General features: G+C 40.1%; 1 protein-coding gene across 4 annotated transcripts in view; it reads left to right on the plus strand.

Annotated features, from left to right (window-relative positions):
- PARP14 (poly(ADP-ribose) polymerase family member 14) overlaps positions 1-21,937 on the plus strand; it is a 42,464-nt gene extending 20,527 nt beyond the window's left edge. For 3 of the 4 annotated variants that reach the window (XM_007098307.3, XM_042998742.1, XM_042998741.1), the window contains 11 exons: positions 620-856; positions 1,432-1,653; positions 3,907-3,985; positions 6,645-6,794; positions 7,100-7,162; positions 8,178-8,345; positions 11,793-11,999; positions 14,647-15,246; positions 16,753-16,886; positions 20,535-20,709; positions 21,288-21,937. In XM_007098307.3, coding sequence (XP_007098369.1) covers positions 620-856; positions 1,432-1,653; positions 3,907-3,985; positions 6,645-6,794; positions 7,100-7,162; positions 8,178-8,345; positions 11,793-11,999; positions 14,647-15,246; positions 16,753-16,886; positions 20,535-20,709; positions 21,288-21,577 — 2,325 coding nt within the window. In that variant the 3' untranslated portion in view covers positions 21,578-21,937. Of the gene's footprint in view, positions 1-619; positions 857-1,431; positions 1,654-3,906; positions 3,986-6,644; positions 6,795-7,099; positions 7,163-8,177; positions 8,346-11,792; positions 12,000-14,646; positions 15,247-16,752; positions 16,887-20,534; positions 20,710-21,287 lie in introns of those variants that run through there. The other variant, XM_042998743.1, reaches the window with a different exon arrangement.
- The last annotated feature ends 279 nt before the right edge of the window (positions 21,938-22,216 follow it).

Below are 22,216 nucleotides of genomic sequence, written 5' to 3' on the forward strand. Positions count from 1 at the left end.
CTTTATACCTGTCATATTTTGGCAAATCTAAGGTTAATTTCCTGTCAAATTTACAGAGAGCAGATACAGAAAAATTAGAATATTTGATGAGGGCAGAGGACAGGAATCTTGTCAATGGCGCTGAACCAGGATGAGCCACGTTACTCCTCGGTGACCCATGCGGGGCAGCTGTGAACATTGCTTGGTCACATTCCCTCTCCTCTCTTCTCTTGGTGCCTTAATCTAGCCTGATTTAGAAAGTCTCTATCAGGTCCAACCAATCTGTTCACAGCTCAAACGTACCGGGCTTATGTTCATGCTGGCCCCCTCCCAGATGACTGTCCTGTCTTCCTCTGCCTGCTGCAGGGATTCCCGTTTTCTAGACCCCAGAAGTCACTTCCTCTGTGCTGCTTCAGTGACCCCATACTATTTATATATTGCTTTTTGACAGCTCTCTGTTGTCCTAGAGTGTTAATTAAATAAGCTTCTAGTAACCCTTTGCCTTGGATGGCATTTCAACCTCTGAAATTAATCATCTTAGTTTCCCCCTCATCGTGCCAAGCACGTGGCTCAAACATAGTCCTCCTTGATGAATGCTTTTTGTTAGCATCTGAGACAAATTGTTGGCTTTCTCTTTAAGGTTGATGTTCTTGTCAACTCCATTCCCATGGATCTTGAGCTTAATAGAGGGCCCCTTTCTCAGGCCCTCCTGGCAAAAGCTGGGCCAAAGCTCCAGGAGGAATTGAACATTGTCGGACAAATGGCAATTGTTGGCATGGGCACAGTTCTCCAAACCAGTGGACACAGTCTGCACTGCCGCCGTGTGCTTCACGTGGTGGCTCCGAACTGGAGAGATGACAGCACATCTTCATACAAGGTGGGCCAGGAGTTAGGTTCTCTAGGAAATTGGGTAGCCCTCTGGACCCTCCTCTCAGGGTAATGTAGCTTGCCTCTCTGTCACATTCTCAGCAGGTTCTATCATTTGGGCTGTTTGTTTTGTTTTCTTTTGTTTTGTTTTGTTTTGTTTTGTTTTGTTTTGTTTTGTTTTAGCCCTAGCTGACTTCTGAAGACTGGTTAATAATATAAATTGATTATAGCGCCCAGTCATTATTGGGGCTCATTAAGAGGTATGGAAAATGGCGCGTCCTCAGTGGGGATAGCAAGGCGAGGGCATGGAGAATGGAAGAGGATGAAGGATTAGAACAGTTTTTGCCCTGCTTCTTATCTTCATTGCTGAGTAAGTTTGGATCTTTTTGGAGGGCCTCTGATGTTCTCTTTTTCTTTTCCTCATCAGCTCCTATACTCTTCTTTCCTTTTTTTGACTGCCCTTCACCTCTGTTGAAAGCGGAGGAGTAGACAGAGATCACGGTCAAAGTTGCTAAATTTTTGTCCTTTTTGTTCTGACTCCCAATTCTAGGAAAGATGCATAAAGTTGTGCTTTGTGCCTTTCAGATCATGGGAGACATAATCAGAAAATGTTTGGAAATCACTGAGAGCTTATCCTTGAAATCAATTGCATTTCCAGCCATAGGAACAGGAAATTTGGGGTTTCCTAAAACCATTTTTGCTGAATTAATCATTTCAGAAGTGTTAAAATTTAGTAGCAAGACTCAACTGACAACTTTACAAGAGGTTTACTTTCTGCTGCACCCGAGTGATCATGGAAATATTCAGGTACAATCTCACTAACTTCTGGTTGTTTTGGCAGCTGAGCCCTCATGTTCTCAAATGTCTTCTTGGTCTATTAGGTTGTTTTTTCCATGTATTTCCCATACATGGGAAAGTAAAGGAATAGTGTAGACTAGTTGTAGCACAGCAAATTTCAAGCAAATTTATGGATATGGAAAAAAATTTAACTTCTTATTAAGGAAATTTTTAAGCATTAATGAAAGTAGACAAAATAGTATAATGAATTCCCTGTACCCATTACTCATCAATCACAATTATCAACCTCTGGCCAATATGTTTCATTTCTATCTCTATTTATTTCCCCTCTTCCTATGTTATTTTTTTCTTTTTATTTATTTATCTTTTTAATTTAAATTTTAGTTACCATAAAGTGAAATATTGGTTTCAGGAATTGAATTTAGTGGTTCATCACTTACATACAGCACCCAGCGCTCATCACAACAAATGCCCTCCTTAGTATACCCATCACCCATCTAGCCCTTCCCCCCCCCCACCTCCCTCCCTCAACCGTCAGTTTGTTGACTATCCTTAAGAGTCTCTTGTGGTTTGTTTCCCTCTCTTCCCGCCCCCTCTTCCCATGTGTTCATCTTTTTTTCCCCCTAAATTCCACATATGAGTGAAATCATATGGTATTTGTCTCTTGAGCAAATCCTAGACATAACTTTATCCATAAACAATTCAGTGTTTATTTTATTTTAAACAATAGGATTCTTTTTGAAAGGTAACATGGCCACAGTGCTATTTCACACATAAAATAAATTGAAAATCATTTCATTATTTTAGCAATTACCAAATGATGTTCAGATTTCCAATTGTCTCATAAAGGCCTTATTTTGTTTTTATAGCTTGTTTGTTTTAATCAGATTCCAAATAAGGCCCCTATATTGCAGTGGAGCTGACATCCCTTAATCCTCTTTTAATCTATAGGATTCCCTTCCATATGAACATGGAAATCTTAATACATAATATAAAAGTTGTAGTCCTCTAAATAGGAGAAAAAACAGTTGTAGTCTTGTAAATAACATGAGGAGAATGTCAGGATGAGATACAACTAAAAGGTGGGGTTAGAATGAACTCAGCACATCCCCATGTGGGTAGGAGAGTTGGGACTAGAAATACCAGAACCCCCTTCGGTTGTGGAAAGTCTTTCAACCGGCTGTTCACCTTTACACATGGAGCTTCCCTAGAGGCCCATGAGCCTGAGACCCTGGCTCTATAGTCTTCCCTGGCCCCCTCCAGCTACTGTATCAGTCTTTTAGCAAAAAAGTTACTCATTTTTTTTTCCCAAAAAAAAAAATCTCTCCTGCTTGTTTAAAAGGAGAAATAAAGTGATGATTTGATGGTGTCACTAACAGGAAAAGAAATGGAATTCACAGGCTCACTAACTCTAGAATACATACACCAGCCTCTTATCCCAGAGAGGACTACTCCCCTAATGGTTCCTCTCCTGGTACAAATAAGAAGTTAAAAAATAAAGTGTTTCTGTCCATGTGACTATCTTTCTCATAATACTGCGGGTTTTTTTAACAACTGGCAAGATACCTGCTCTCACTGATTATGAAAACAACACATATTCATTGTAGAAAATTTGAGCCATACAAAATGTATTCATTCTTTTAGTTGAATTTCATCCTGGCCTTCTTTTATACATGTGTACTTTTTTTTTTTTTAATTATAGAGAGAGAGAGAGAGAGTGAGTGAGTGCAAGTAGGGGAGGGGCAGAGGGAGAGAGGGAGAAAGAGAATCCCAAGCAGGCCCTGTACTGTCAGCACAGAGCCCAATGTAGGGCTCAAACTCATGAACTGAACTGTGAGATCATGACCTGAGCTGAAATCAATAGTCAGACGCTTAACCGACTGAGCCACCTAGACTCCCCTGAAAATGAGATTTGAAATGGCTACTAAATATTCTAACACATGGATATACTAAAATTTATTTAACCATTTTCCTGTTGGATTGTAAACTGTTTTATATTTTCTCTGTTATAAATAGCATGTAATGAATATGCTTTATATATAATTTATATCTTTGTTCACATATTTAATAGTTTTCCTAGAATGCATTTGTAGAAACAGTTATATGTATTATTTTCATAGTTTTAAAAATATATTATGAAAATAACACTTTGAGAGTTGTTCTCTCCTGAGTATGTGTGCATTCAAGATCAAAAGCCCTGATGAATCAAATTTATTCATCTACTGAGGATTGTAGTGGTCAAAACTGTCTTTGTATTTCCAGGCATTTTCAGATGAATTCGCCAGAAGGACTAATGGAAATTTCGTCAGTGACAAAATTCCCAAGGCTGAAGATAAACAAGGTTCAGTAAAGCTTTTAAATGAGAAATTATTTCTAGTTGCTAAGTAACTATTCAGTGAAAGATGGTAGTGATGTTTTTTTATGAAAGAATCAATTACTGATAAAGAAGATATTAAATTATATCCCATACACCTGAGCATGTAAGACACTGGCTGTGTTTATGTGACCTAAAGTGAAAGAGTAGGTAGGCTAAATTATATAACCTGTACAATGGATTTTTAAGTAGTAATAAGGCTACCATTTTCTAAGGATGATGTGGCATGTTTTCTCAAACAGATAGATTTAAAGAGACAGTACCAACCAAATGCTTCTCCTCTGTCAAATTTGCTGTTGCTATATTCAAGTTTATCCTGTTTGGAGTTTGCTGAGGCTTCTTGATTCTGAATGTGTATGTTTCCCATCAAATTTGGGAATTTTTCAGTCTCTTCTTCAATTATTTTACCACACTGATCTCTCTCCAGTGCCCCGATAACAAGAATGTGAAGTGTTTTGATAGCATTCCACAGGGCCCCAGGATCTCTTTTTTTTCTTTTTTTAAAATCTCTTTTCTCTCTCTGTTCTTCACATTGGATAATTTCTTTTGATCCACTTCCAAGTTCATGGACTCTTTGCTCTGTCCACTAGCCATCCAGTGAATTTTTTTACTTCAGATACTGTATTTTTAAGCTCTAAAATGTCCATTTGGTTCTGTTTAAAAATAGTTTATATTTCTCTGCAGGGCCCCTATTTTTTCCATTCATGCCAAATCATTTCCATGAATTCAACTATGTTTACTTTGACCTCAGGGAGCATAGTTATAGCAGATGCTTTAAAGTCTTGGTCTGATAATTCCAACATCTGGATCATCTTGAGATTAGCATCTGAAATTGATTGTCTTTATCCTTGAGAACTCATCACATTTGCTTGGTTCTTTGGATGACAAACAATTTTGGATTATAGACTGGGCATTTTAAGTGTCATGCTGTGAAACTTGGGTCCTGTTAAAATCCTCTGGGGCACCTGGTTAGCTCAGTCGGTTAAGCATCCTACTTTGGCTCAGGTCATGATCTCAACAGCTTGTGGGTTCAAGCCCTGCGTCAGGCTCTGTGCTGACAGCTCAGAGCCTGGAGCCTGCTTCAGATTCTACGTGTCTCTCTCTCTCTCTGCCCCTCCTCTGCTCATGTTCTGTCTGTCTCTGTCTCTCAAAAAGCAAAACAAAACAAAAACAAAAACAATCCTCTGGAAAATGGTGATCATTTTGTTTGTTCTAGCAGACAGTCCGTTCAGTTCACTCTAAGGTTCTGTCTCACCTTCTGTGTGGGTAGCAGTTCCAATGTTAATTTAGTTCTCAAAGCCTTTGTTATGCTGCTTGGGTCTGCTCCCACACTTGCAGCTCTGTGTGAGTTCAGGATTTATCACACTTCACACACAAAATAGGGGCTTCCTTCTCCAGCTCTCATGTGTCTGGGACTCCTGCACTCTCTGGCTCAAGGGAGCCCATTTTCTAGATCCTCTGGCCAGAAAGACAGTGTCTCTGGGAGTGTAAGCTGCCTGTTGGGTTGCCTCATAATTTTGCATGGTAAGATTGCCCTTGTAGGCAAAGTGGAGAGAGAGAGGGAGAGAGAGGGGGGGGGGGGGGGAGAGAGAGAGAGAGAGAGAGAGAGAGAGGGCCTCAGGTATTGCCCATACATACACACTTTTCAGACCATAAGGGCCCTTTCTCTGGATTCTTCTGGACAGAAATACAGAATGCTCCCTGTGGTACCACTGTGGAGTTCTGTGACTGGGCCCACCTTGAGTCAGGGCCTGAATTAAAAAAGAAAAATTATGGACAACCATGATGATTACTTCTCATACTCTTTAGCTCATAGGGACCCTTTCTCCTAATCCTCTGGCCACAAAGACAGGAATTCTTATAGCGTAGTTCTGCAACTGGGCCACCTTGGGCCAGTGCTGGGAGAGAAAAGAGGAAATATTTCAAAACAAAATAAAATGAGAAACTCCCCCTCCCCTTCCAGGTGGCTTCTTCAAGTACTGACTTCCTCCCCCAGTCTGCCTGCTGTTTACTTTTCAGTTCTCAGTTAGTGGCTTTTTTGTATTTATCCTGCATTTTCAATTGTAAATCATGAGTGAAATAGATGCTAGGGGGCCTGACTTCACCCTGGCCAGCAGCAGAAGTCATGTTTGATACGTATTATGTTATATCTATTATATTTATATAATAGATATTATTTATATATATTTATATATAAATATATATTTTATGTATTTATTATACGTATATATATTTAAAGTTTATTTCTTTGTTTTGATAGAGACAGAGACAGTGTGAGCAGAAGAGGGGCAGAGAGTGAGGGAGAGAGAGAGAATCCCAAGCAGGCTGTGCACAGAGCAGAGTGCGATGCGGGCCTTGAACTCACCAACCATGAGATCATGACCTGAGCCAAAATCAAGAGCCAGATGCTTAACTGACTGAACCACTCAGGTGCCCCAATATGTATTATATGTTATAATCCTTTTTTCAGAAATGGACCATCACTGGGGCTTAGAGTCAGGGCTGGTTAAGGGCCGGAAGTCACAGAGAGGGGGAAGAAGTATGAGAGGAGCACGTGTGAGGAGTGTGTGATCTAAGTTGTTCTTACTGTTGCCAACTTGGTGATGGACTCCATTTTTCTTCTCAGTTTTCTATGGGACTGGGTTTAGCCCAGATGTAGGAATGCATGAAATGATGATTGGTCCCATCATCTTCCAAGTGGCCTTTGGAGATATCACCAAAGAAGAGGCAGATATGATTGTAAACTCAACATCAAAGACATTTAATCTCAAAGCAGGTACTTGACTTGTCAGATTTTGAGTAGGGTAATAGTCAACTATTCTACAATTGCTACAATTGCTACAAACTGGCTTCTACAACTTTGGCTTATTAATGTTAATTAATAACTTTAAAATTATTTTGACACGGTTTCTGCTAATTAGTAGTTTATAAATTTTTCTTCTTTCTTATCAGAAATACCAGGTGATAGGATCCCTTTGATGATCGGGAAAGCTTTTAGTTAATGAGGCGATCATTCTGATTCAAATGTATTATTTTCATTTTTTAAAATTCATGTTTGTAACTTTGCTTTTTCTCCTGTAGGGGTGTCCAAAGCAATTTTAGAATGTGCTGGACAAAATGTGGAAATGGAATGTTCTCGCCAAGGTAAGGCACAATACTATTTTTTGCTTCAAAATTGTAAGTGGGAGGCTGAATATGGAAGGCTTTGGAGAGGCTGGGGAAAGTCTTGGGATTGGGGAGAAAACGTATTAATCTTAAAATCATACATTTGACCAAAGACTTCTAAGCATAGACAATTAGAAGTGAAAAGCAATCTCACAGTTAAAAAGAGAAAAAAGATTCATCAAAGACCATATTTTAGTAGTCTCTTATTCACATAGAATGCTTTATGTGCCAAACCAAACATTTTGCTTCCTAAACAATCAAAGAGTAGGTTCAATAAAGAAGATGTGGGGGCGCCTGGGTGGCTTGGTCGGTTAAGCGTCCGACTTCGGCTCAGGTCATGATCTCACAGTCCGTGAGTTCGAGCCCCGCGTCAGGCTCTGTGCTGACAGCTCAGAGCCTGGAGCCTGTTTCGGATTCTGTGTCTCCCTTTCTCTCTGACCCTCCCCCATTCATGCTCTGTCTCTCTCTGTCTCAAAAAATAAATAAACGTTAAAAAAAAATTTAAAAAAAAAAAAAAAAAAAGAAGATGTGGTACATATATATACAATGGAGTATTACTTGGCAATCAAAAAGAATGAAATCTTGCCATTTGCAACTACGTGGATGGAACCAGAGGGTATTATGCTAAGCGAAATTAGTCAGTCAGAGAAAGACAAATATCATACGTCTTCACTCATACAAGGACTTTAAGACATAGAAAAGATGAACACAAGGGAAAGGAAGCAAAAATAATATAAAAACAGGGAGGGGGACAAAGCATAAGAGACTCTTAAATATGGAGAACAAACAGAGGGTTACTGGAGAGGTTGTGGGAGGGGGGATGGGCTAAATGGGTAAGGGGCATTAAGGAATCTAGTCCTGAAATCATTGTTGCACTATATGCTAACTAACTTGGATGTAAATTAAAAAAACAAAATAAAATGAAATGAAAAAAAGAGACAAAAAATGTAGGTTCAGTATCTAATTTTGTACCTCTCTGTTTTATGCTTCCCAGTTCAAAAGGGCAACAGTGATTATATAATTACCGAAGGTGGATTATTGAGGTGCAAAAATATTGTTCACGTTATTGGTGGAAACGATGTCAAGAGATCAATCTCCTATGTTTTGCAAGAGTGTGAAAAACGGAATTACTCGTCCATTTGCCTCCCAGCCATTGGGACAGGTTTGTAACCTCTGGCTATCAAGGCATCCACCTTTCCTTGGATCTGGTGCTGTTAATATAGTTAATGATGAGACTGAGTAAGGGTCTTCACTCCAACGCAGCCCCCTGAGGGAGTAAGCAAAGACTGTGGGTGGTTTAAGTAAGAGGAAAACATCAAGAAAACTGAAGACAGTGTTGAATATTAATTAGAGTGACATTTGCTCTCTCTAATTGGTAGGGAAGAGACAGGAAGGGAGAGAAAAGAAAGAAACCACCCATTCCGTCTGATTCCTCAGTCTCTCTCTTTTCTGTCCCCTACATTATTTAGTCTTTAACCTCTTGCTCCATCCCTTCTCCATCCCTGCTCCATCAGAGCATCCGCTTGCACCTCGCAGTTGCTGACTCTCAGATGAATATTCCTGCCTTCTTCTTACACCTCTTGGACAGTTGGCTGCGTGGGTTGGCCTTAGGACATGTCCACACAGAAGCCTCTCAGTCACCAGAGCTTAATGGGTTTTGGTTCTAATGGGTCATAAATTCAACTCCAAATTTCCCCTTTTCAGCCTACTTGCCTCTTTTGTTTTCCTCAAACTATTTAATAGTTGTGTGGGTCTTCATGTATAAGGATGGTGCTTTGGGTTTACCATTAGTGAGGTGATGTTCTTTGAGCTCTTTTCCCAGGAATCTGAGTCATGGGCATTGATTAGGAATTTCTGCTTAGTTTTCCATAAGAGAGCTGGTCCGGGAGGCAAACATTCTCAGACTTTAAGTGGAACATAGCTGATTGGTCCCAAAGAGCCCTGGATTGGTGATTCCATTGTGCAGCAACTGAGTGTTGCCCACTGGCATTCTAAGCCCTCCAAAAGCTTAGCTCAGTACACTTAACCACCCTTGTCATTTTCTGAGCCTTCTTCTAATCCTCTGTTATTTTGATTTCTGTAATTCTCTACCATTCCTCTTAATGTTCCCACATGGAATGCTACATCTATTTTATTACTTTCCTATTTCTGAAAGTATAATTTATAGTCCCTTTATGTTTTCATTCCCCATGTAGTATTATCCAATCTTGGGAGGTTAGCCAACATGTCTGTCTGCCTGTTTCTCTATCTCTCTATCTCTATCTATGTATCTGTGTATCTATCTTTTATGAACACGCATTAATGACTCACCAGTCTCTGTCTCCATTGGTTTTTCTTCTGAGCTCTGGTCTTGTATTTCTACATAAACTTTATTTGGGCCAAGAAATCAGACAATTCAAGGGTGGCATAGACCTTCCCAAGAAAAAACAAGGAAATGAGGCAGTTTTCATTTTATATAAATATACACATGTTTGAGTATTTCTGGGTTACTGAAAACCTGTTGTCTCTTCCACTGACCTGGTTGCATTGCTGGTCTGCACAAATGAATCAAGGTTAGCAGATTCTCCTTGCTTGTTGTCTTTACCAGTCTCTATCACCACCTGATTTGGTCCTTAGACTAAAGCACTAAGGACCTTTAGTGGTGTTTATGTGTTGAACTGGGACTGTGATTGAGACAGCTTCTGGCAGTAAAAGAAGCCCTCTCCCTGGTTCCTTACAGACACATGCCTGGGGGAAGGGGTGGGTGTCCAGCGATAGTCGCAAGCACCTCAAGTTCAATGTAGACTATGAACTTTCTTCTGTTGTCTTCTGCCCTGAACCTGCCCTTCCTCTTGTATCCCTGATCATGTTAAAAGCATCACTTTCTACTTATAATCCTTGACTCTACAGTCTTTATCACTCCTATGTTCATTAGCTTATTAACTAATTTGATTAAATGTTTACCAAGTGCCTGCCATGTGCCAGGCACTGTGTTTAGGCACTGGAGACAGAAAGATGTCTCAGAAAAGGGTCTAGTCCATAAAGAGCACCTAGCCTACTGTGAGAGACAGACATGTAAACAAACTACTGCAATACAGCACGACTCATGATGCACACATACTGGTGGGTGGGAGGCAAAAAAGAAGGAACACAGGGTCAAAGATAAACCCAGCTGGTCACTAGGTCCTGCTGACTTCACTTCCCAACTGTCTTCTCAGTCCCTGTACCTGACTCTTCATTCTGGCCTCTTCTTTTTGTTCAGCTCTGGTATTTTGCCTAAACTTTTATTATAGCCTCCTATCTAGATATGGGCTCCTGTGGAGGAGACCCACCCCTAGATTTATCCTTCTCAAAAACAGATCTTTTGCCCTGAACACACCAGGCTAAGCATATCAAACCCCTGTTACAGTTCTATCAGGCATAGCCTTTCCCTCAGCTTCTCTTACTTCACCTGTTGAATACCTATTTATGCCCATATATCACATCCTCTGTGTTCTAAGTGCCTAGCTGAGAGCTAGCCCATGATGGGACATAGTAAATGTTTGTTGACAGTGAATGAATGTGTCTGAACACTCCCATTTAAAATCTTCCAAAAATCACGGGATAACCATAGCTTTGCAAAGGAGAATTGATCTCTTTTCCTGATCATCTAATAAAAAAAAAAAAAACCTGAACAAACCCATTTGTTTAGTTTTGTACAGGGTTTGTCTACATTCCCACAAGTGTCTATGTAGCCAGGCCAGAGTGGTCTACTCTCATTTCTGCATTAGAGGTGGACACCGTCAACAGGGAACATCCAAGTGGGCTGTTAGTCTACCACACCAGGTTGGTCAAGGGATTTTTACACTGCTCCCCATTGTGATTTTCCAGTTGCCATTTATTTGTATGCGACTGCTTCCATGGCTTTTCATGGGACTTTTCAAGGGACTTTTCATGATCTTACCTGGGCATTAGGCTTGCGAAACAAGATATGGAACGTGCTGTACAAAGAAAAAGACTTGCTTAGGTGGCACCTCAAACCTAGAAAGTCAGCTAAAATCTCACTGAGTGTTCTAGAAAATATTTCCTAGAGGCTCATGGATAACTTGTGTGCAAAGAATTATAGATTATAACAGATAGTTTACAGCTCCAGGTATCTTACAAAATTAGCTTAGTTTAAATCAGGTCCCCAAAGACATCTGGAAGAATAAAGATACATGCATATAGTCAGGTGACTCTGAGCAAAAAAGAAAGAGTATGATATTTCTACATATATTAGAATATTTTGCTTTTTATGGACCTTTTGAGGACACTAATGAGCTGAGAATAGTTAATTATCCTTGTAACACAGAACACAGTGAGGTAGGGTCAGCTCAACAGAGTAGATATGAACATCAGAAACCAAAAGTTAGATTTCTGGGTCCTTTGTTCATTGTTGGGCTAGTGACTTCCTGACATCCTGGAATAGAAGCTCCCTGTTGCATCTAGGACCTCAAAAGTGTTTGACCGTGCATTGCTAGAAAACCCTGAGATGATGAAAGAGTTGGGCAGGGGGGGCATTCATTCTGTGAGGACTGGAATCCCCAACTTACTGCTCAGCCTCCCCAGTTGGGTCTTTACCCCTTCCTGTTTTTATTATTTGCTTTTCTAGGAAATGCCAAACAAGACCCAGGTATGGTTGCTGATGCCATCATTGATGCCATTGAAGACTTTATCCAAAAAGGATTTGTCCGGTCTGTGAAAAAAGTTAAAGTTGTTATCTTTATGCCTCACCTACTGGACGTGTTTTGGGCCAGCATGAAAAAAAGAGAACCATCTCTGATTTCTCCCCAACAGTCTCTGCCGTCTAAATTAACATGTGAGTTGACCTTTTTTATGAAATGCATATTCCTAATATGGATGTCACATGAGAAATAGCTAATCTTAAACATAACTATCAGAAAGAGAAATTAAGAAAATAATCCCATCTACAATTTTATCAAAAAGAACAAAACACCTAGGAAGAAATTTAACCAAGAAGGTGAAAGACCTATACTCTGAAAACTATGAGACATTGATGAAAGAAATTGAAGATGACAAATGGAAAAAATATACCATCCTTATGGGTTGGAAGAATTAGTATTGTTAAAATGTCCATACTACCTAAAGCAATCCACAGGTTCCATGCAATCCCTATCAAAATTCCAAAGGCATTTTTCACAGAAATAGAACAAACAATCTTAAATTTGTACAGACCCACAAGGCCCTTAATAACCAGAGCAATCTTGAGAGAGAACAGAGGAGCCTGGGTGGCTCAGTCAGTTGAGCATCTGACTCTTGATCTTGGCTCAGGTCATGATCTTACAGTTCATGGGTTCAAGCCCTGCATTGGGCTCTGTGCTGGCAGCTTGGAGCCTTCTTGGGATTCTCTCTCTCCCTCTCTCTCTCTGCCCCTCCCTTGCTTGCACTCGCTCATGCACATGAAAGAAAGAAAGAAAGAAAAAAGGAAAGGAGAACAAAGCTGGGGGCATCACACTTCCTGATTTCAAACTATGTTATGAAGCTATAGTAATAAAAACAGTATGGCATTGGCATAAAAACAGACAGATTAATGGGACAGATTAGAGAGCCCAAAAATAAATCCACATATATACATATCTTCTTTGACCTACAGTGGGGTTACATCCTGATAAACCCACTGTAAATTGACAATGTCATAAGTCATAAATGCATTTAACACACCTAACCAACTGAACATCATAGTTTAGCCTATCCCACCTTAAACATGCTCAGAACACGTTAGACTAGAGTTGGATAAACTCATCTGACACAAGCCTATTTTATAGAAAAGTGTTGAACATCTCGTGTAATTTATTGAATACTATAATGGAAGTGAAAATGGAATGACTTTACAGGTACAGAATGGTTGTAAGTGTAGTGGTTTTTGACCCTCACAATGCCTGGCTGGCTGGAAGCTATGGCTCACTGCCAGTGTCCCACATCACAAGAGAGTATGCCACCACATATTACTAGCTCAGGTAAAGATCAAAGTTCAAAGTATAGTTTCTACTGAATGAGTATGATTTGCATACTATCATGAAGTTGACAAATAGTAAGTTGAACCATTGTAAGTTGGGGACCATCTGTGTGGTCAATTAATTTACAACAAAGGAGCCAATGGGAAAGGATATCTCTTCAATAAATAGTGTTTGGGTGCTTGCTTCAGCAGCACATATGCTAAAATAAATGGTGCTAGGAAAACTGGACAGCCCCATGCAAAAGAATGAAACAGGATTACTGTCTTACACCATACACAAAAATCCACTCAAGATGCATTAAAGATCTGAAACCATAACACTTCTAGAAGAAAACAGGGAGTAAGCTCCTAGATATCAGTCTTGGCAGTGATTTTCTTTGGATTTGACACCAAAGCACAAATAGCAAAAGCAGAAAATAAACAAGTGGGACTACCTCAAACTGAAAAGCTTTTCATGGCAAAGGGAACCATAAACAAAATGAAAAGGCAACCTATGGGATGGGAGAAAATATTTGTAAATAATGTATCTGATAGGGGTTAATATACAAAGGGGTTAATATATAAAGAACTGTGCAACTTAATAGGAGAAGACAAATAATTGGATTTAAAAATGGGCAGAGGATCTGAATAGACACTTTTCTAAGGAAGACATACAGATGGCCAGCAGGCACATAAAAAGGTGATAAACATCACTAATCATCAGGGAAATGCAAATCAAAACCTAAGGAGAAATCACCTCACCTGATAGAATGGCTAGTATCAAAAAGACAAGAAATAACAAGTGTTGGGGAGGATATGGAGAAAAGAAACCCTCACGCACTGTTGGTGGGAATGCAAACTTGTCCAGCCATTGTGGAAAACAGTATGGAGGTTCCTCAAAAAATTAGAAATAGAACTACCATATGATGCAGCAATTCTACTTCTGGGTATTTATCTTAAGGTAATAATAAAAAAACTATCTTAAAAAGATTATCTGTACCCCCATATTCATTGCAGTAGTATTTACAAAACCAAGACATGGAAAAACCTAAGTGTCCACCAACAAATGAATGGATAAAGATAATGTGATATACACACACACACACACACACATATATATATACATATATATATATATCAGACAATGGAATATTATTCAGCCATAAAAAAGGAGGAAATCCAGCCATTTGTGACAACATGGATGGACCTTGAGGGCATTATGCTAAATGAAATAAGATGATCTCACTTAATATGTGGAATATTAAAATACAAACAAACTGTTAGATACAGAGAAGAGATTGGTGGTTGCCAGAGGCAGCAGGGGGTGGGATTGGGAGGTGAGGAGGGATGAAATGGGTGAAGAGGGACAAAAGGTACAAACTTCCAGTTATAAGATAAATAAGTCCTGGAGATTAATGTACAGCACAGTAACCAAAAAGAGAGAGAGAGAGAAATAGCTAATCTTCCTTTCTTTGCTTTTCTTTTTTTCTTTTTCTTTTTCTTTTTTTAGCATTTATGGGATCCCCGAGTCAATCTCCCCAAAAGCAGAATCCTTTGGTTTTGAAAAAGAAAACAGAATCAGCAAGTTTTCAGGTGTGTGGTGAAAATGTAAAATGTGTGGAAAACGCTCTCACCTGGATACAGGATCTGATTACAAAGGAACTGTGTCCTTACACCAATGAAGATGAGTGTATCAAAGATTTTAATGAAAAAGAATATCAGAAATTGAATGAGCTGCAGGAGAACTTAAATATTGCCATTTGCTTGGACAGTAAAAGACCTCTGATTGAAGTTTTTGGGATTGGCAAAGATTTGACAGAGGCTAGAAATGCAATTGAGGAAATGATCAAGAGAATTAGATTGGCCAAAGAACAGAAATCCCAGGCAGATTTTATCAGTGAATTTGTAGAATGGCAATATTATGACAAAGACACTTTTCATAGTTTTAAGAAAATAATCAATCTGCAATTGGAGAATGCAAGGAAGGCAAAAAAAAGGATAGCTGTTGTGAAAGTTAATCACCAGACCTACACCGTGGACCTGTGCAAGTACAGTGCTATAGATGCAGGAGGACGCAGTTTACCTGTTCGGCGCCTCATGAAATCTGAAGGTGAGTCAAACCTGTGTGCTTGTGATCCATTATTTTACCCCTACTTTGGGCTTAACACTATTTGGTACATACATCGAAATTGTACTCAAGCAGATCAAATTCAGGCAACTCTTATGGGATAAAATAGAAAACCTGGTGTCTGAGCTTAATGCACTGGGGAAACATAGCTGGGTGCACTCAACAGTCTGAGGCTGACCATCTTAATGGTGACAGTACCCAAGCCTTGCAGTTGTTCCCATCTCTACAGTTTATCAGCTTTCCAGAGCCAGTTCTGCTGCAGAGATAATGGCTCCTTCAGTCAGAAGAGGGAAAGCCGTGGGCTTTAAAGAAAAGTGGCTCAAGGTTTTCTAGAACAAAAGGAGAAGACAGCCTGGTCAAAGTGGGCACACTCTCTGTGACTGATAACCTGGAGAGCACTGGGAGCTTGTAGGATCTTCTCCCAGAATTCACTTCCTCTCCTGCCCTGAACATAAGTCTTCCTCAATGCATGCATCAGGAGGCAGCCTTGGAATTCTCTGACTGGATCTACTCCCCGAGAAGGGACTGTTTGTGTTGTGTAGATAGACATTCCTGCCTTTGAACCACACAGGTCCTGCACTGAAAACTAGTAAATTGGCTTCTGGTACATTATCTTTATCTCTCATGAGATCCGTGTGAATGAATTCCTCAGACTCTGAGCCACCCTAGGGGAATGACAAATCAAGTATGATATTCTGTTTAGCAGAAGAGAAGACAGCAAAACCTGCCAGCCACCCAGCTCTTAAGGATGGGGAGAAAAATAATGAATAGATGCGGAGGGCCTTGTGGTAGTGAGGCGTTCCGGCAAAATTCCACACTTTTCTAACAAGACCATTGTAGGGAAATAATTTATTGTTAAATTATTAAATGATGACAGATTAGAGACTGAACAGAATATGCAGCTTGAGTTACACCACACCAGCACTTCTTAAATCCGAGCATGATCAAAACTTGTTAAGATGCAGGTACATGGGTTCCACCCCTCAGAGAGTTTGATTCAGTAGATCTGTGGGTTCTTTCTTTTTCTTTTTTTTTTTTTTTTTTAACATCTATTCATTTTTGAGAGAGAGACAGAGAGAGAGACAGAGAGAGAGTGTATGAGCAGGGGAGGGCAGAGAGAGAAGAAGACACAGAACCTGAAGAAGGCTCCAGGCTCTGAGCTGTCAGCACAGAGCCTGATGTGGGGCTCGAACCCACACCCACGAGATCATGACCTGAGCCAAGTCAGACGCTTAACCTAAGATGGAGCCATGCAGGCGCCCCTGTGGGGTTTTCTCTTAACAAGCATTAAGATTGGTTCTGATGTAGGTTGTCTGTGGGCCATGCTTTGAGAGACATTCTCTGAGAAAGATAAAAACTTCTTGAACACGTTGAGTTAGGAGATAATAAAGTAAGAACACAGATGATACTCAGTTCTTCAGAGCATACCAGAAGCGTGTGGATGGGCCTTCCCAGGTGTGTGGGAGTCCTCAAATGTCCTCTTTGCAGTTGGGATCCCTGAGCACTGGAGTGATATGAAACAGCAGGATGTCTGTGTGGTTGAGCTACAGCCTGGTCATGCAGAATATGACACGGTGGCAAGCAAGTTTAATCAGACCTGCTCGCACTTCTACATAGAGAAGGTAAGCCTTCTGCTGACATGGAGTTTCTTAAGAATGGTGGAGATGAGTGGCATCATGGTCCTGGATAAATCTACAAATACATTTGCAACCACATTGTTTTCCCAGAATTAGAATATTTTATGGCAATCCGATTTTTGATTGTAGATTCTACTCCCATCACTATAATTACAGAGACATTAAGATTGAGATCGTGTCAGTTATTACAATATAATATTAGATTGCGATATGATGTTAGAATACTAAAAACACGTGTTGACTCAGTGAGGAGCTGGTTAGTAATGATCTTGAAGAGACAGCTGACAGTAGAAGCCTTCCCAAAGGAAGAAGTCTTTTCCCAAAGAGGAACCAGTTAGTGACCCTGTAGAGGAAGAAAACAGGAACATCCCCCCAAAAAGAGGAAACTCTCTTCCTCCAAAGGAGGAGCCACTCAGCAGCGGACCTGAAGAGGCTGCTGACAGCAAGGGCAGCAGCTTCAAGAAAAAGAAAAAGTTCCAAAAGCTAGCCCAAGAAAATGAAAACGGACCCACAGCAACATTCCCCCACCCACCCTGATATCCCAGCAGAAACGAATTCACAAGAATCTGTGAAGCAAGCTAGTAAAAATTCAAAGAGCTGCAGGGTTGGATTCGATAACTAGAAAACACCACAAAGACACACAGAGGCCCTCAGATCAGGATTCTGTGCTTCTGCTCCACCATTCACAGATCAGCAGCACTCGCTTCTGTGATTAATTCCAATGGCCCTTTCCTTGTTCGTCTCCCTCATTTTGGCATCTTCCACTTTTAAGCTTCAGTGTTGCTCTTTGAAATTATGTTCCCATTTGACCTCTATGGCAATATTATATTAATGCTTTCTTCCTTAACTAGTTTTCCTTTCGTTATCCCTGTTATTTATTTCTTCTCCAAACTGCTAATCCTAGCTTTGCCCATAGGATTTATAGTTTGCTCTTCTGTCTCTGTACTTCATCAAGAAATGTTTTTACCCTTCTTGGCTTCAGCTGCTATTTCAATGTTGACAGCTCCCAAATCAACATCACCAACCTGGATCTTTGATCATACTCTACAACATGTATTTTTATTTTTTATTATTTTTTTTAATGTTTATTTATTTTTGAGAGACAGAGACAGAGACAGAGCATGAGCAGGGCAAGGGCAGAGAAAGAAGGAGACACAGAATCTGAAACAGGCTCCAGGCTTTCAGCTGTCAGTACAGAGCCTGACGTGGAGCTCAAACTCGGAATGGCAAGATCATGGCCTGAGCCAAAGTCAGATGCTTAACTGACTGAGCCACCCAGGCACCCCTACAACATATACTCAATGGCCTAAAAATATCTCTGCTTTAATATCTGTCTGCTAAATCAATTTCCCTAAATCTAACTCATCTCACTGTTTCCCTTTCCTTCCCCACTTCTGTCCTTGGTTCCACCACTTTCTGAGTAAAGTTAGAGACCTTTGGGTACCTTCCCTTCATCCATCAAAACAAGTCTGCCAATAAGGCCTGCATTTTCTTTCTTACCAAATTTTCTATTTCTGCCACCACTCTGTTTATTTATGTAGTTAAGCACATAATAATTCAAAACGATTTGAAGCGTCTTAACAAGGATATATATCATATCTTCAGATAAAATAAAGAAAAATGGACAAAAAAGAAAAGGAGGGTAGGAAAAATAAGATAATACAGAGGCATTATCATTTACAAAAATATATAACAGGAGTTCCTAGGTAGTTATTAGAAGGACCACAGATTTGTTTCCTTGAGCTTCCTGGTAGACAAGGCAAAGAAGTAAACACGCATTCTTGAGATTCATAATTTTCATAAATCAGAAAGAAAATCATGTAATCAGGAGACTCACAGCTTTTCACGGTACAGAGACTGGCTACTGAGAGATTTATCCTGTGAATCAAGTCCTGGAGAATATTTTCAAAATCATCCTCACAATAAATTCAATATCAAACTTTGTACCACAGCTTCCATTTTTTAATCCTCAACGTAAACCATTTGAGCAAAAACAATTCTGAGGTACCAAGACAGTGTGATTCAGGTGTGCGGCACTTTGATGGTCTGGTTCTGCAATAACAAATATGTTTCATCTCAAATATCAAGTACAGTCATCTGGTAGTGGCTGACTGGCACATTTTGAGGAGATGCCAAGTCCAGATTGAGCAGGACTGTCCGGTGGACCAGCCATGTCTACAGTGGGCTCTGGAGGTTTGCCATGTGTTAGTGGACGGCCAGAGAAATGATTTTACTATTTTTTTGTAGACACTTTTTAAAAATAAAATCTTATGTGAAAGTCCAGTGTGTGAAACAGATAAAAGTAGAGCTAGGTAATACTTAAGACACCTCTTTGGAAATCCCTGACAGTATGAAAGCACTAACAGGAAAAATAGGACCTCCATGACTATTAGGACCTGGGACTAAGACTTTTAACATCCATAAACTTACACATAGATTCAGTAATTTTGCCACATTTGCTTTTTCTCTCTTACTCTCTCAGGTTTTGCTGAAGCATTTGACAGTAAGTTGCAGACTTCATGACACTCATAAATATTTTAGCACATATTTCATATGAATAAAGACCGTCTCCTAAATAACAGTGTTATCCCATATAAGAAAATTAACGGTAATACAGTAATATCTAATAGAGTCCATATCCAAATTTCCCCAATTGCTTTCTTATTACTCCCCCCTCTCCAAATATGTGTTCACACACTGCATTAGGTCATTTTGTCTCCTTTGTCTCTTCTGATCTAGAATATACTCTTGCATTTTAAAAAATCATTTTTCATGATGCTGAATTTTTTAAAGAGTTTAAGCCAGTTGTATTATAGAATGCCCCACATTCTGGCTCTGTCTTGCCTAGATTTTCTTTTTTCTTTCTTTCTTCTTTTCCTTTCCTTTCCTTTCCTTTCTTTTCTTCTCTTTTCTTTCTTTCTTTCTTTCTTTCTTCCTTCCTTCCTTTTTTTTTTTTTTTTAAGAACCCAAGCAAGTTTGCTTACAGATTCTAGATTTGTCTGATTCCTCCTGGGTCCTGCAAGCCAGGACTCAAGGAATTTCCCCCACAACCCTGGAGGCCACCTCCCAAAGAGGATGGATGGTCAAAGCATAACTGTGGTCTGCAAGCAGATCCTATGCCACCAGGATTTATGCCCCACTCTTCCAACTGGACCAGAGATTGATTTTCATTAATTAATTTCCTTCTGGACCAGACCCTCTAGCACTTCTCCCACAATTAGAACATGGCTAACCAGGTGAACCAGTGTCCCAAAAGGACTGAGGAGGAGAGAGGCAAAGTGACAAAGTGACATAGACAGAAACTGAACTGCCCTTGAACTGGAGGTGAAAAGCAGGAGTTGGGGAGGCTTGGTCAGCCAACTTCACACAACGAGGACTTAAGATCCTAAACGCTGTTTGCTGTCATGTGGTACATAAAAGATGTTAAAAAATGAAATTAATATTCTTCCCACGGTCTGTTTTTGTGAAACACTGGATCTAAAAAGATTTCTGAATGCAGAAAGGTGCCATCTGGCATTGAAATTGTTGTTTATTTTAATTTTCATTTATGAAAAATAATGGTCATGTTTCATTTGCTGTATCTTGCCAAAGGCTCTTGGCACCGACAGAATATTTTTCTTTATTGATTTGTAGATTGAGAGGATCCAGAATCCAGATCTTTGGAATAGCTACCAAACAAAGAAAAAAGCCATGGATGCCAAGTATGGACATAAAAACAATGAGAAGCAGCTCTTCCATGGGACAGATGTTGACTCAGTGCCACATGTCAACCGAAATGGCTTTAACCGCAGTTACGCTGGGAAAAACGGTAAGGCAGCAAGCAATCTGCCTGCTACTAATGGGGTGTCAGCTGCGAGAACCCAACCTGGGCAAGGGACAGTGTGGTTTGCAGGGTTGGTGGCTGTGCTGCAGCCAGAGTTTCAGGGTTAAGAGTCATTATGTGTCCTCCCAGAAGGACTGACTGGCCCTCGGGGGTGGAGAAGTGATTTTTAAAAATTAAAAACACATGAGGGGCACCTGGGTGGTTCAGTCAGTTGGGCGTCCAACTTCAGTTCTGGTCATGATCTTGCATTTCACGAGTTTGAGCCCCGCGTCGGGCTCTGTGCTGACAACTCAGAGCCTGCAGCCTGCTTCAGATTCTGTGTCTCCCTCTCTCTCTGCCCCTCCTCAGTTTGTGCCCTGTCTCTGTCTCTGTCTCTGTCTCTCTTTCTCTCTCTCTCAGAAATAAACAAACATTAAAAAAATTAAAACACATGAAAAAAATTCTTAAGAGGCTTTGGAGAGAAGAACTGAACGTTATTATAACATTATTTGACGTACCGGGTCAATATGTCAGATTATAGACTAAATTGAACTTTTAAAAAATGTCTTTCTTTATCTTCACAGCTGTGGCATATGGAAAGGGAACCTATTTTGCCGTCAATGCCTGTTATTCTGCCAGCGATACATACTCCAGACCAGACAAAAATGGGAAAAAGCATATGTACTATGTGCGAGTACTTACTGGAACCTACACACGTGGAAATCAATCACTGATTGTGCCTCCACCAAAGAGCCCTGACAACCCTACTGATCTGTATGACACTGTCACAGACTGTGTGCATAATCCGGGTTTATTTGTGGTATTTTATGACTACCAGGCTTACCCAGAGTACCTCATTACTTTTACATATTAACATCTTGGTATCCTTCCCAGAAGACATTGCTCATCTATATACTGTGTTGTAAAACAAGTTCATATTTTTTCCCCCCTCTTAACAGCATTTTCTAAGATCAAAGGATACTTATCACTGAAATCAGACTTTCTTCAGCTTCTCCTTCATAACTGGAATGTACCTCTCTTGAGAGCAATAAATTTGAGAATTTAAATCAGATAACTTAGTTGCAACTGTTTGTCCACAACTGTGGACATCAAATCTGTAGAAGGAAAGAACATATTTGTATTTTCAGGAAGGAGAGAATAACGTTCATCTTATAATCTGATTTTTTTTTAATGTTTATTTCTGAGAGAGAGAGAGACAGCGTGTAAGCGGGGGAGGGACAGAGAGAGAGGAAGACACAGAATCTGAAGCAGGCTGCAGGCTCTGAGCTGACAGCACAGAGTCTGACGTGGGGCTCGAACTCCTAGACTGTGAGATCATGACCTGAGCTGAAGTCGGACGCCCAACCAACTGACCCACCCAGGCACCTCAGAATAATGTTCATCTTAAAGTCAGAGGGCACAGCCATGCAATTTCAGCTGCTGCTGAAGGAGACAGCTGGTATCACATTGGGATGCCATATTCCTTGAGGAGCACAATATTACTGAGCACAAT

This window comes from Panthera tigris, chromosome C2 (assembly GCF_018350195.1).
Source record: "Panthera tigris isolate Pti1 chromosome C2, P.tigris_Pti1_mat1.1, whole genome shotgun sequence".
Taxonomy (NCBI): Eukaryota; Metazoa; Chordata; class Mammalia; order Carnivora; family Felidae; genus Panthera; species Panthera tigris.